General features: G+C 38.3%; 1 protein-coding gene across 1 annotated transcript in view; it reads left to right on the top strand.

Annotated features, from left to right (window-relative positions):
- Positions 1 to 14,394, top strand: part of NUFIP1 (nuclear FMR1 interacting protein 1) — a 40,481-nt gene that overhangs the window by 22,488 nt on the left and 3,599 nt on the right. The window contains exons 7-8 of the mRNA XM_029936706.1: positions 116 to 309; positions 9,094 to 9,210. Coding sequence (XP_029792566.1) covers positions 116 to 309; positions 9,094 to 9,210 — 311 coding nt within the window. The remainder of the gene's footprint in view (positions 1 to 115; positions 310 to 9,093; positions 9,211 to 14,394) is intronic.

Genomic DNA, 14,394 nt, shown 5'->3' with positions numbered 1-14,394 from the left:
CCTCTGCCCATCCCCCACTGGTGCTTTCTTGTGGGCTCTCTCAAAAACAAAATTTTTTTTTGTTCTTGAGAGGTCAGTGCCTTTTATATTAAGAATTGCATTTTCCTCGCTCCAGCAAGATGAAAGGAATGTCTAGACATTCGCAGATGGCAAAGATCAGAAGTCCTGGCAGGCATCACAAATGGAGAAATGACCGTGTTGGACAGAAGGCAGCCACTGGATCTGGCAGTAGCTTGCGTGATCCGAAGTCCGAAGATCCGCCTGAGGCAAATGCAGATCCTCTGGGTGTTTTGGTGAACACGGACTCTGGTAAGCTAAACAGGAAAGCAGCATGCTGCTATGTGTACAGGCCATGGTGCTGCACTTACTTCTTCACGGTGTTGTTAGTGGAGGGTTTAATGGCAAATATGTAAAAAAGTAGAATGGTGCTTTTCTTTTTATTTGTAATGGGAGTGTCTTGTCAAAACCCTCATTTCAGGTCATCTTTTCTGTATCTTGGGGAGCGGTGCATGAGGCAGACAGGGTGTGAAAGGAAGATTGTATTTGTTGGGTAATTTTCATAGCATGGTGTCCTCTTGGAAATTTTCTTAAGATTGCTCTGAGTGTATTGATGCTATAGATTCACAATCTTAGTTATGTTCATTTTTTCCCACCAGTGAAGTGGGTAATTCCAGCGGAAGCCAGTATTATGTATGCTGCTGAGCACAAACTCTTTGCGTAAATAATATTATTTCATTGTATTTGATACTGTTCTTCATCAGCACATAGAATATATTTATATTAGCCTTGAATTCCCTTATTCTTGATTAATAAGTTGAAAAATTAAAGGACCAGAATGCTGCTAACCACGCAGAGATACCATCCAGCCTCTGACGCTCCATTTTCCCATCTGAAAAATAAAAATGTAGATGTAAATACTTTTACCATATTTTCTTCCAATAATGTATGTGCGTTCTCTTCTGTAAACGAGTATTATAGTGAGTGGACTGATGTTACATTGTAAGTTTGCTAGCAGGCTCTGTTCAGCTTGGAAGACAGTGGCTTCTGTGGTAATCACATGGCAAATTATTAAACTTATGGATGGCAAGAAATGGGGTGATAACGAATTCAGTGACTGAATCAGGATGGAAAGAATCTTGGCATAAGGAAGGGAGTGCTGGGGTAAGAATAAGATGTAATTTAGTTAGAGCGATAGGAATTACTTTAACATCAACTAACGCTTATTGATAAAAGTACTTACTGTGCTCTAGCGGCTTTGTACATGTTAACTCTTTTCCTCATCACATACCTTTTATAATGCATAGGTACTGTTGCTGCTTTCATTTTTGAACTGAGGGGCCCAGGATAAGGAATTTACCTTGGTGCAGCTGCTAGCTAGGGCTATAGCCAACGTTTGAATTTAAGAGCCTGACTCAACCAGATACTATACTTTCTCTAAATGTGAAGTCTGAATTTATCTAAAAAAGTATTGTATGAGCCTAGGATAGTTCAGATGTAGGAGAGAGTTTAGAAAAGACATTTTTTTATACTTGCTGATAGCAAGGAAAAGGCAGATGACATCTGGGGCCAGTGCTGAGTTTACTCTTGGGCACTGGTTTATTCCCCTTCAAAAGATACTGGAGCCCACACACACTTCCTCTGATTTACATTGTGTGACCTTGATGATAAAAACCATCTGTATTCAACCAGAAACTTTCATGTCATTAAAATACTTGAAACACAAATACAAAGACTACTGTTAAAATTAGGAAGTTACTAATTTGAAAATTATGTAATTCTTCATTTCATGCACTTTTCTTAGTGAACCTTTGAAGGACTTGTAATGTTGAATAGTCATCATTCTTTTAGCTTTGGTAGATAGGTAATTCTGTTTTCTTTTTCTTTTTTTAAGTAACCTCTTTACCCGACATGGAGTTCAAACTCACAACCCTGTGATCAACAGTCTCATGCTTTATTGACTGAGCGAGCCAGAACCCCCTTTTTATAACACTATTCTTTAAGGAAATTAAAAAAAAAAAAACAATGATCAAATTAGGGCAGCTTAATTTTTTGGGAAAGAGTCTATTTAAATTTATATTATCCTCTACCTGGGATTTCTTCTGGACTTTTATATTTTGAAAACAGTGTTTAGAGCACTGGTTCTTCAGCTTTTCACTCCAGGAATTGCTACAAAAATCTGTGTGTTTTCACACGCCCAGATCTTGTCAGCGTGTCTGCTTCTAGTCTGTCAGTCCTACCTGCGTTTGGCGGGAGCTTCCTTCGTGGGCCAGACCCGGCCCACCTTATGATCGGTGGTCGTGCTCATGGTTCAGGTGGCCATTGGCAGGACAGCATTGTAATACTGTGGTCCTGCTCATGCTCTCCGGGCCGTTACTACTTTTCATCACTAATTTCACTTTTAAGATGAAGATGTCTCAACGCTTTACATTTTTTTCCTTTTTTTTTTGGCTCAGAACCTTATCTAGACATCAGCATTCACATTGTAAACAAGAACAGTTTTTAAGGATCTTTATAAACTTCAGATCATGCTTAGAAAATCAGTGTTTTTTGTGATAATTGGCAGTATGTGAACTCTCATTAATTGTGTGGGTGCTTTCCCCCTGTTTCAGAGGGAAAGCCTGTCTCTCAGAGTCTCCCAGTTTATCAGTTTTGAATATGGCGTGTTGTCACTAGATGTCCTTAATAGTGCTGTATTTTTTTTTAAATATTATATAGTTCCTTGTATATTTTGCTAACCAGTTTCTCAAGGTATTGTTGCAAATCTGTTTTTGGTATCTTATTCATTGGGACCACATCTATTTGTTGTTTAAGTACATATACAACCTGTTGTATGGCTTTACTGACCTGTGGTTTTGGGAAGTGAGCTAGAAAGAAGAGAGTTGGGCAGTGATGTGCATCAGGCATCACTGACTGACGTGCCTCAGCATCCACAAAACAGAAGAAATCCAATTTGTCAGTCATTATAATATAAATAGAGCTATTGTCATAGAGCACTGGGGACATTCGTCTGTACACTGGGCTTCCAGCGTTGGAAAAAAGGTAGATGTTAAAGTAAGAAAATAAGCTGGCATGTCAGTTACCATGAATGCTGTTGTTAATATTTGTTTTTGAGAGCTGGGAACCTAAAGCAACATTTCCATTTTTTAGGGTGACTGTTTCAACATACTGCGTTTTCTTTAGGGTATGTAACCTGTAAATCTTCTTGGGGCTGGAGCATGTGATTTGTTTGCTTCATAAAGGCTACAGGAAATAATACGGGGACAAAGGCGAGAGACATGTAAAGGAAGAAGTTGTAGGAAGAAGCCAGATGGGAAGCTTTTGCATCCAGGGTTTATACTTACAAAGACTGCAAGATTTAGAGAGGGCATTTCTTTTCTTTTCTTTCTTTTTTTTTTAATTTTTTGTTGTTTTTTTATTTCTTTTTGAGAGACAGAGAGAGACAGTGCGAACAGGGGAGGGTCAGAGAGAGAGGGAGATACAGAATCTGAAGCAGGCTCCAGGCTCTGAGCTAGCTGTCAGCACAGAGCCTGACATGGGACTCGAACCCACCAACCGCGAGATCATGACCTGAGCCAAAGCTGAACGCTTAACCAACTGAGCCACCCAGGCGCCCCTAGAGAGGGCATTTCTTTTCCACTTTTCATTTCAGTAGGGATTTACTTGCAGTCCCATGTTCTGCTTGTCCAGGATTGTAATTTAAATAAGTTTCTCCGTGCTTTCAAGAAATTCATAGTCCACTGATAAGTTTTAGATTATTATATATATATGTATTTTGGTCGGAGGGCACATGATATGTATGTGTGAGAGAATGAGGTGAGATTTACCCTAAGAAATGTATTGCTAGGGTTTTTAACAGTAAGATAAATTATTTGAACTGGTATTTTGTAATCATTTTAAGGTTTGATTTTATCATCTTCATTGCTCCTATCTTTATACTGGCATATTTGGTTTAGAGAGGTGTTTTGGCTGCTTTTGCTAAAAAGTGGTGAATTTTCTTGAGTATTATTTTGTCAGCCAGTGCAATGCCTTCAGTATAATCTTTGCAGCTGCTAAAAATGCCTGTGTTTGAACTGCTGGTAGATCCAAGGGACTTTGGGGAATGGCCTTTTTTTTTTTAAGATGAAAAGCCATTGTCAAGGACTGTTTTGATAGGGCCAAAAGGACAATCCCTCTTCTCAAAGTGCTATTACATATCATGGATTCCCAAAACATACCTGAAGAACAAAAGAGGGGAGCAGTTGTTCACATGTGTGAACTCCTGACTCTTACCCATGGGGAGCCATTCAAGTACAGTGAACTCTGTGACGGTCCTGGGAATGAGTACACCAGGCACCCAGATTGTGGTTTTATCGTTCACGAATTGGAAGACACCAGGGCCCTTTGGAGAAATGATTGATTGTAGAGCTGGGGCAGAGAAAATACAAAGTGAACCTAGAGCACCTTAATAGTGCCAGAAGGTAAGAAAGTATTCAATAAAACATCAGGATGCGAGCATGTCAGAAGGATATAGGGACCAACTGGAAAATGTTCCCAAGAGCCAGAGTTGGAACAATTTGAGCCACAAAATAAATAATAATAGATTATAACCCAAAGAATAAATATCCACGAGTCTATACAGATGTAAATAAAAAATGGGGAAGGAGGAACAGATCTTACAGAAAAATATGTATTGATAATTGTAGAAGAAATGAAGGAAATAGAAAGTCACCATTAAAACACAACAGTAATAATTGTTTCAGTGAAGACCCACTGAAGAATGGTAAAATTAGTGGCAGAACTTAAGGGTATTGATATAGTTTCAAAATATCTCCCCTGTATTAATCATTAGTAAAATAATACTGTGGTGGTTTTAACATATGTCCAAATTTCTTTGATATTCCTTACTCTAAGAGGGGGGAGCTTAGTTTCCTCCCCTTGAATGTGGGCTGGATTTAATGAAACATTTGAAAAAGCAGAATAATGAAAGAGAAAAATAGTAACTTTATTGCAGAGAAACCAGTCAGACCACCAAGAGATCAAGGTTAAGGTCACCAGTAATAAGTGATGTTGACATCATGGACTCCAGAAGTGATGTATGAGAAGGGCACTGTCTAAAATCCATAGCCTCTGTGTGATCATCAGAAAACACCAAGCAGACCCTTACTGAGAGGCATTCTACAAGGACCAGTATTCTTCAGAATCTTCTAGTTCATGAAAGGCCAGGAAATCCTGACAAATTGCCACAGATTTGGGGAAGACACAGATAAGGAGTCATGATGGCTAAATGCATTGTGACATGATGGATTGGATCCTGGAACAAGAAAAGGGCATTAGTGGGAAAGCTGGTGAAATTACTATATGATCTGTAGTCTAGGTGGTATTATACCAGTGTTAATTTGGCAGCTATGATAAATGTACCCTGGTTATGTAAGATATTAACAGTGGGGGAAGCTAGATGAAAAGTATATGGAAATTCTCTGTATTATCTTTGCAACATTGTATAAATTAAAATTGTTTCAAGTACAAAGTTCTTTATTAAGAAAAAAGGCAGGAAAAGGTGTGATATGTAGGCGAATCAAAGCCTTGTCCTCCACTTCTTGAATTGAATTGTGAGGAAACACTTTCCTCCAGGGTTTACTGCCCTGTGCTTTTCTTTATGTTCTGATTATAAAAGCAAAAGACTGAAAAGAAAAAAAAAATCCTACTTTCTTAACTTACAGAGATAGCCACTGCTCACATTTTGTTGTATATCCTTCTAATGTTTTTCTCATCACATGTGTATGATTTTTTGAAACAAAAATGGAATCATGTTATTAAAGAAAAGAAAGAAGGGTGCCTGGGTGGTTCATTTCAGGTCTTAATTTCAGGGTTGTGAGTTCAAGCTCAGGTTGGGCTCCATGCCTGTGGAACATACTTTAAAAAAAAAAGAGCTTTGCATCAAACACAACTAGGTTTGTGTTGTGGCTCCACCTTTTCCTAGCCCTATTTTGTACCAGTGAGCCCTTTTGAACTTGGCTTTGTTCATTCATTTGTTCTTCAAATATTTGTTGACCATTTATGTACTGTTCTAGGCTCTGAAGATACAGCACTGAACAAAGCCAAACCCTATTCCTCCTGTAACTTGTGCTCGTTGACATCAAAGTAGATGAGTTAGTTGTTTGAGAGTTTTGCCAGAACAGAGAAGTGGAACCATAGCTGAAAGAAGATATTTATTAGCATTATTATTGGCCATAGAGACATTTTTTCTTTTTCTTTCCTTTTCTTTCCTTTTCTTTTCTTTTCTTTTCTTTTTCTTTCTTTCTTTCTTTCTTTCTTTTTTTTTTTTTTTAACTTTTTAATGTTTGTTTTTTGAGAGAGAGAGAGTGAGAGCAAACCGGGGAAGAGCAGAGAGAGAGGGAGAGAGAGAATCCCAAGCAGGCTCCACACTGTCAATGCAGAACCCGATGCAGGGCTTGAACTCACAAGCTGTGAGATCATGACCTGATCCAAAACCAGGCATTGGACACTCAACTAAGTGTCTAAGTTAGTTGTCTAACTAAGTTGGACACTCAACTAAGCCACCCAGGTGCCCTGACCATGGAGACATTTTGGTAGGATGGCTTCATTTTAAGAAGAGGACTTTATGTATCTATAGGAGATATTCTAGCCCACTAGTTAAGAATTGGGATTTAGGGGTGCCTGGGTGGCTCAGTCGGTTAAGCGTCCAGCTTCGACTCAGGTCATGATCTCACGGTTCATGGGTTCAAGCCCCGCGTCGGGCTCTGTGCTGACAGCTAGCTCAGAGCCTGGAGCCTGCTTCAGATTATGTATCTCCCTCTTTCTCTGACCCTCCCTGCTCATGCTGTCTCTGTCTCTCAAAAGTAAATAAAAACATTAAAAAAAAAAAGAATTGGGATTTAATGTCAAAGAGCACAGATCTAACTTTGATCCGACTGTTGTATAATTTTTTTTACCTGAAGGGAAAGTTACTCAGATTCTCTGAATTCTGGTTTCATCACCTGTGATGAATAGTTAAAACATGAGATACCTCCTAAGAATTAAAAAAGCTTGGACTTTTAGAGAGCATTATAGTCAGTGATACTGTGCTTTTCAATACTCTCTTTGGGTCTTAGAAGGAAATAATACAGTTTGGTATATCATCATTCAAACAAGGAGATGAACAGTCTCCATGTTAGCATTGTTATAGATTTCTCTTTAGTCCACTAGTAATTTGTACATAAAACTGCATATTTTTCTTTTCCCTTATTAATTCATGAGAAAAGATAATAAAATAGCTTAAAATGGATAAGGAGTAGTTTTCAGGGGGTGCGGTGTGGATTAGTATGGATGGTTAGAGGAGAGGGGATTTAACCTCATATACCAGCAGGTGGTACGTTCCATATTCACATAGAAGTATGCCCCCATTTCCTACTACCCTGTTTCACTTTCCCCTGGGCTGACTTGGTGAATGTTAAATGCTGTCTTGAAACATTTCATATTGGTTGTGGGTTGAGCTGATTCATTATTACATAGACAACTTGCTTCCTGTTTTCGTTCTTCAGTTAGGCTTTATTTTCAGTGGTTGTTTAGAATAGATTTAATACACTTTTAGAGCTGCCAGGAACACACGTAATAGGCGGTGTCCCGAGGCTATAGTCAGGTCCACTGGGCTCTGCTCACTTCACCATTGGCAGGCTCTTTGGGACTTGCTCAGTTCTCTGGCTTGGTGTGTTTACTGAAGTTCTTAGAAGTTCTAAATAATAAAAACTTTGGCTGAATTCATTTCACTGTATCTCTGAGTAATCCTTTATGTATAGAATGGTTTAAATGTTACTTGTACCCTCAAAAGCAGTCTTAAAAACAAAAAAGGTGAGTTCCTTATAGATTTTGAATACTTAGCCCTTTATCCGATATGCCATTTGCAACTATCTTTTCCCATTCTGTCGGTTGCCTATTAGTTTTTTTGATTGTTTCCTTTGCAGTGCAGAAGCTTTTTACCTTGATGAGGTCCCAGTAGTTTATTTTTGCTCTTGATTCCCTTGCCTTTGGGGATGTGTTGAGTAGGAACTTACTTCGATTGAGGTCAAAGAGGCTGTTTCCTACTTTCTCCTTGAGGGTTTTGATGGTTTCCTGTCTCACATTCATGTCCTTCATCCATTTAGAGTTAATTTTTGTGTATGGTGTAAGAAAGTGGTCTAGTTTCATTCTTCTGCATGTTGCTGTCCAGTTCTCCCAATACCACCTGCTAAAGAAGCTGGCTTTTTTCCATTGGATACCCTTTCCTGCTTTGTCAAAGGTTAATTGGCCATACATGTGTGGGTCCAGTTCTGGGTTCTCTGTTCTATTCCATTGGTCTATGTGTCTGTTTTTGTGCCAATACCATACTGTCTTGATGATGACAGCTTTGTAGTAGAGGCTAAAGTCTGGGATTGTGATGTCACTCATAGGTTTAACAGGAGAAACCTAACAGGAGACCATGGGAATGGGAAAGGGGGGGAAGAGTTGGGGAGAGGGAGTGAGGCAAATCATGAGAGATTTTTGAATGCTGAGAACAAACTGAAGAGGGAGAGGGGAAGGGGAAGGGAGGGTAATGGTCATGGAGAGGGGCAGTTGTGGGGAAGAGCACTGGATGTTATATGGAAACCAACTTGGTAATAAATTATTAATTAAAAAGGTAGATTTTTTAATATTTTATTTATTCCTAAATCTAATTTTTACAGGCAATCATCCTAATCCAGTGAAGTTAAATAAATTTCTGGCCTTGGTCTTTCTACTGCCTTAATGAAATTAATTATTAGCACAATAGCATAAATAAAGTAATAGCAAAGACTATATAATTAATTTAGAGAAGGTCCAAATTCCATAACCTGTGAAGGATGGTAAGTAACTGAGCTCTTTGTAGCTTCCATGGACCTTCTGTCTTCTTTGGGGCAGACAGCTTCTCTGACCATGAAGACTTAAAACCAAAGGGAAATTTTCAGGTTTCCTGAGTGTTGTTTTTCGGTAGGATTAAGGAAATGATAAAAAATTGCTCTCTTTTCACTACCGTCCCTGAGGATGTGAGGGGCTGTCAGCTTTCTTATGGTGCTGGATGTTTTTGGTAGACTGTTTTCCTTCTTTCCTGTTCTGTTTCAGAGTCTGATAAAGAGGAGAAACCACAGAGTACCGTCATACCCAAGGAAGTGACACCAGCCCTGTGCTCACTAATGAGCAGCTATGGCAGTCTCTCCGGGTCAGAGAGTGAGCCAGAAGGTAAGTCGTATTGTTTCAGTGGTTTGTTTGGTTTTGGTGCTTTTTGAATTTGGTGTATACTGTGCAGCAGTAGCATCCTTTCATGTGTGTGTTTCTGAGAACAAGATGTGTCAAGTACATTCTTTATTTAATCCTCACTGTTTTCATTTGATTCAGAAGTGAATTTAGCATGGGATAAAGGAAAACTGGGGAAATGAGGAAATGTGTTGCTAGTCTGGGAGAAAAAGGCAAAAATAATATAATGACAGAAGAGGAAGGGGAAGAGAAATATTCCGTTAATGGAATAAAAGAAAATTCTAAAAGATATGGCAAAGAAAAAATTTTTTTTCCTACTCTCGAGAACCCTTGTCTTAGCATGTTTATTCAGGGTCGCCTGGGTGACTGGGTGGCTCAGCCAAACTCTTGGTTTTGGCTCAGGTCATAATCTCACAGTTTGTGAGTTTGAGCCCTGTGTCGGGCTCTGTGTTGACAACCTGGAGCCTGCCTGGGATTCTCTCGCTGTCTCTCTCTCTGCCCTCCCTGGCTCACTCTCGCTGTCTCTCTCTCTGCCCTCCCTGGCTCTCGCTGTCTCTCTCTCTGCCCTCCCTGGCTCACTCTCGCTGTCTCTCTCTCTGCCCTCCCTGGCTCACTCTCGCTGTCTCTCTCTCTCTCAAAATAAATGAACTTAACAAAACTTTACTTAGAACCTTTGGTAGGTAGAGAGGGGTCATTTGTGACCAAATAGATGATAGAATTCCTTTCATGTACAGAGAGGATTGTTCTTTATAGCGCGTATTAACATAAACTCCTCATTTGAACAACCTAGTAACTCTGTACTTGTGGTTGAATTTACCTCTGTTTTAAAGACTGAATGAAATGGAATCCTTGACTGTTCTTTCTGAGAAGTCAGTGATGTACAGGATACATGTCTAACCTTTAAAGATGTTAACAAACCAGCTTAACCTAGCATCTTTTTTAAGGCCGCCTAAAACAGTTATGCGTTGGTTACTGACCTGTAGTAGTGTTTTGGTTCCAAACCCAGGCCAGGGTTCATATAAATAATCAGCACATGTTTACTGAATAAGCCTGTGTCCTTCTGTTGTGGAAACCTGGCTCTGCATGCTAAGTTTATTTGGGCTTTACCAACTATGAAAGAATTCATTTGTGTGTGTCTCTGGACAAGATGTGTTCTCACAGTAGGAGCTATACTGAAGAATATGGAGCCTACAGGTGAGTGCATAGAAAGAAGGGAAGATTTGAGTGTAACTGGATGAAGATGGCAGCACTTTTAATGCTGATTAGGTTACAGATACTCACTATATAGTTGGAAGATGTTGAAGGAGAAAGAGTTGGGCTTTAATTTGAAGGATAATGTTTAGATGTATCTGTAACATAGGGATTTTTTTCTTCTCTTTTAATGGGCTATGATTTACTATGGTACCTGGTTAAAAGCTACTTGAATTTTGATACATAAACCGCTTTGGCTTTATCAAAATATTTCTTACAGATGGTTGCCTCTTCTTATTTTTATTTTAATTTCAAGAAAAACAGTATTTATTTCTTTACTCTTGTTTCCAGTACACTGATACGAAGGTGGAGTTATTCTTTAAACACATATTATATGTCCTGCTTATCGCTTTTATTTATGACAGGTGATAGCAATGAAAGCGGTTACCGGATTACCGAATATCATAAAAACAAGCTGCACTAATGCTCTCTTCTGTCTCTCTTAAGATAAAACATTTGATACTTCCATTCTCATGTCTTCATTGTGAGGCTGCCACCACTTTCCATTTAGAAGGAAGAAAGGAATTGGAGGGATCTTTGAGGTCCCACGTCTTTGTTTATAGAAGACAGGTTTGTGAAGTTAGTGATGTAAAGCCTAGGTTTAGGGACTTAAAAATCCAAAAAAGCCAACTATATAGTCATTCTCTCTGTGACATTTACTATGTTTCTGTACAGAAATGCATAGCTTTTTTTAAAAAATAGATAACAAGATATCATCTATTAAAAGATACATTTGATTTTACATGAATTTATTTTTACTAATTGTCTAAGATGCCCTGCCTAACATAAGAAAACCTTGGCTTCACATTCCTAAGGCTTAAGAATTACTTTCTGTAGTTTGAATTCAGCTTTATTATAAATAGTCATCCAGGTCACTAGCAAGTTTCCAACCTTCATGGTTAATCTGGGCTACAGGATAGTATATTGACACAGAGGGACTTTGGAAGAAGTAAACCAAAGAAACATAAGTGGACTTTCTCTGAACCTGAAACATCATCTAGAAGGCTGTTTATTGAAGTAGATTCTAAATGAGAGAAGCAATCTGATTTGTCACAGATTTTAACAGTTGTATCATCATAGTTAAGATCTGTCTCAACTTAAGAATTAATACAAAGGTGTGGAGAGGATCTTAAACATGAATGGTGCTTTTCCAGTAAGAGTTTTAAACAAGGAAGGGGTCCCTCAAGTAAAACAAGAGGCAATGCTTGGCTCCAGGGCTGTCTGAATCACTAAGCTATACATAGGAAAGAAAAAGTCAATGAGTAATGTTTCCAAATGGGTTAGTCTGATATCTGCCCTGGGTTTGCATGTTAGCTTTTTGTTTTTGTTTTGCCATGTTAGAAGTTAAGTGCAGTTTTATAGCTCTCCAAAATTGTTTTTTCAAACTGGTTTTGGCTATCCCTGGGGGTCCTCCAAATTGAAAACTCATTTTAAAAGGCCACAAACCAAAAAGGTGTGATTCATAGGTTTGAAAAAAGAAGAAAATGAGCTGGGAAATGTTTTGAATCTCAAGAAAAATATAAATGGTCCCAGTTTCTCATTCCTTAGCAGAAGATTGACAGTGTAAGCTCTGATTCATTTGACTTTTGTGTTCCTCGATTGGAATGGAAGAGCAATACTTGAAGGGAAGGAAATAATAGAAAGTAGTGACCTGGTTTTTCTTTTTGCTGTTTGTTATTATTCCCACGGTTTTGAACTTTACAAACCACTTTGAATTCTTTTTTTTTTTTTTTTTTAAGTTTTTAAATTTATTTTTGAGAGAGACAGAGAGCAAAGGAGCATGCGAGCGGGGTTGGGGCAGAGAGAGGGAGAGAGAATCTCAGCCAGGCTCTGCACGGTCAGTGAGGAGCCTGACTCAGGGCTCAAACCCCAAACCATGAAATCATTACCTGACTCAAAATCAAGAGTCCGACACTTAACCGACTGCGCCACCTAGGTGCCCCAAACCACTTTGAATTCTTGGCCTCCATTCTTTTATGGTTACATTTCTTTTCTTTTCCTCCTTTTTCTATCACTTTGAGGGCACATCAAAACCACTGTCATCATAGCAAATTCTTTTCCTAAAAAAAATTAAAAAACATTAAAAAATGTTTATTATTTTTGAGAGAGAGAGAGAAAGCAGGGGAGGGGCAGAAAGAGAGGGGGAGACACAGAATCAGAAGCAGGCTCCAGGCTCTAAGCTGTCAGCACAGAGCCCGACACGGGGCTCAAGGTCACAGACAAGAAGATCATGACCTGAGCTGAAGTTGACCGCTTAACTGACTAAGCCACCCAGGTGCCCCATTTAAAAAAAAAATTTTAATGTTTATTTTGAAGAGAGAAAGATCGTAAGCAGGAGAGGGGCAGAGAGAGAGGGAAACGTAGAATCTGTATCAGCCTTCAGACTCTGACCTGTTAGCACAGAGCCCAATGTGGGGCTCAAACCCACAAATCATGAGATCATGACCTGAGCTGAAGTCGTACGCTTTAACTGGGTGAGTTACCCAGGCACCCTGCACGTTCTTATATAGCATTTATTCTGTATCAAGCCCTGTTTTATGAGCTTTACTTCTTTAATTGTAGTTGAAGTAGGTGCCACTATTAGGATATGTAGGCAGAGATAAGCAGCTTGCTCCAAGATCACAGCTTAGTATATGATGGAACTAGACCTTGAACCTAAAAGTTTGGGGCCAGCGTTTGTGCTTCTAACACTTACCTTATACTTCCTTTCAGAGGTAGTTATCACATTCAATCCTACATAACACTTAGGTGTTGACAGTTTTTAGGGATATGATTAGACTCCTATACTCTTGTCTAGGCAATTGAACCCAGTCTCCCAATTTCTAAAATAGAACTCTTTATATCATATCAGCTTGTCATACATGGTAATCAAAAATGCAAAACAACCATTTTAGGGGTGAGAGGAGGAGATCCTTGAAACTTGTGAATTTTCAACTGATCATATGGTTTTTCTTTATCTTGTTAATATGGCAAAACACACTGATTGATCTTCAAGTATCAAACCAACCTTGTATTCTTGAGATAAAATCTACTTGGTTATGATATATTACCTTTTTAATACATTGCTGAATTTGATTTGCTAGTAATTTATTAAAGATTTTTGCCTCCATGAAAGATTATTGGTCTGTGTTTTTCTTGTCTTGTAGTGGCTTTGTCTGGGTTTGGTGTGAGTTGGGATCTTTTTTCTCCTCCATTTTTAAGGGGTGGGTAGGATTGCTATCATTTTTTCTTGTTTGTAGAATTCAACAGGGAGTCATCTGTACCTGGTATTTTGAAGTGGGGGGTAGATTTTAAATTATGAATTTAATTTCTTTAAGAGGTATAGGACTATCCAGACTTTCTATTTTTTTCTTCTTTAGTTTTGGTTATTTGTGTTTTTCAAGAAAATTGGTTTCATCTAAGTTGTCAAATTTATTGGCATAAGTTGTTCACAATATTTTTCTAGGATACCTGTAGGATCTATAGTGATGTTCTCTCTTTGATTCCTTTTATTATTAAATAGTATTTTTTCTTGATCAATCTTGCCAGGTATTTATTAATTTTATTTATCTTTTCAGAGTGTACCAACTTCTGGCTTTGTTGATCTTTTTCTGTTGTCTCTTTCTAGTTCATTGATTTTCACTCTGTTATTTCTTCATTCTCTCTACCTCATACAGGAGAAGCTCAGATAATTGATTTTAGACCTTTCTTCATTCATTTCTAATTAAAGCATTCAAAGCTGTAAATTCACCTTCATGCATTACTTAAATCCGTTATGTTTTCTTTTTTTTTTTTTTTAAATATTTCCTAAAATCCCTTGTGATTTGTTAACTCTTGGGTTATTTAGAAAAGTATGTTGTTTAGTTTCCAGATAATTTGGAGGCTTTATATTATAGGGTTTTTGTTGTTGTTGTTACTGATTTTACTTTAATTCTGTTA

This window comes from Suricata suricatta, chromosome 4 (assembly GCF_006229205.1).
Source record: "Suricata suricatta isolate VVHF042 chromosome 4, meerkat_22Aug2017_6uvM2_HiC, whole genome shotgun sequence".
NCBI classification, from domain to species: Eukaryota; Metazoa; Chordata; class Mammalia; order Carnivora; family Herpestidae; genus Suricata; species Suricata suricatta.
This window is presented reverse-complemented; position numbering and strand designations above follow the sequence as displayed.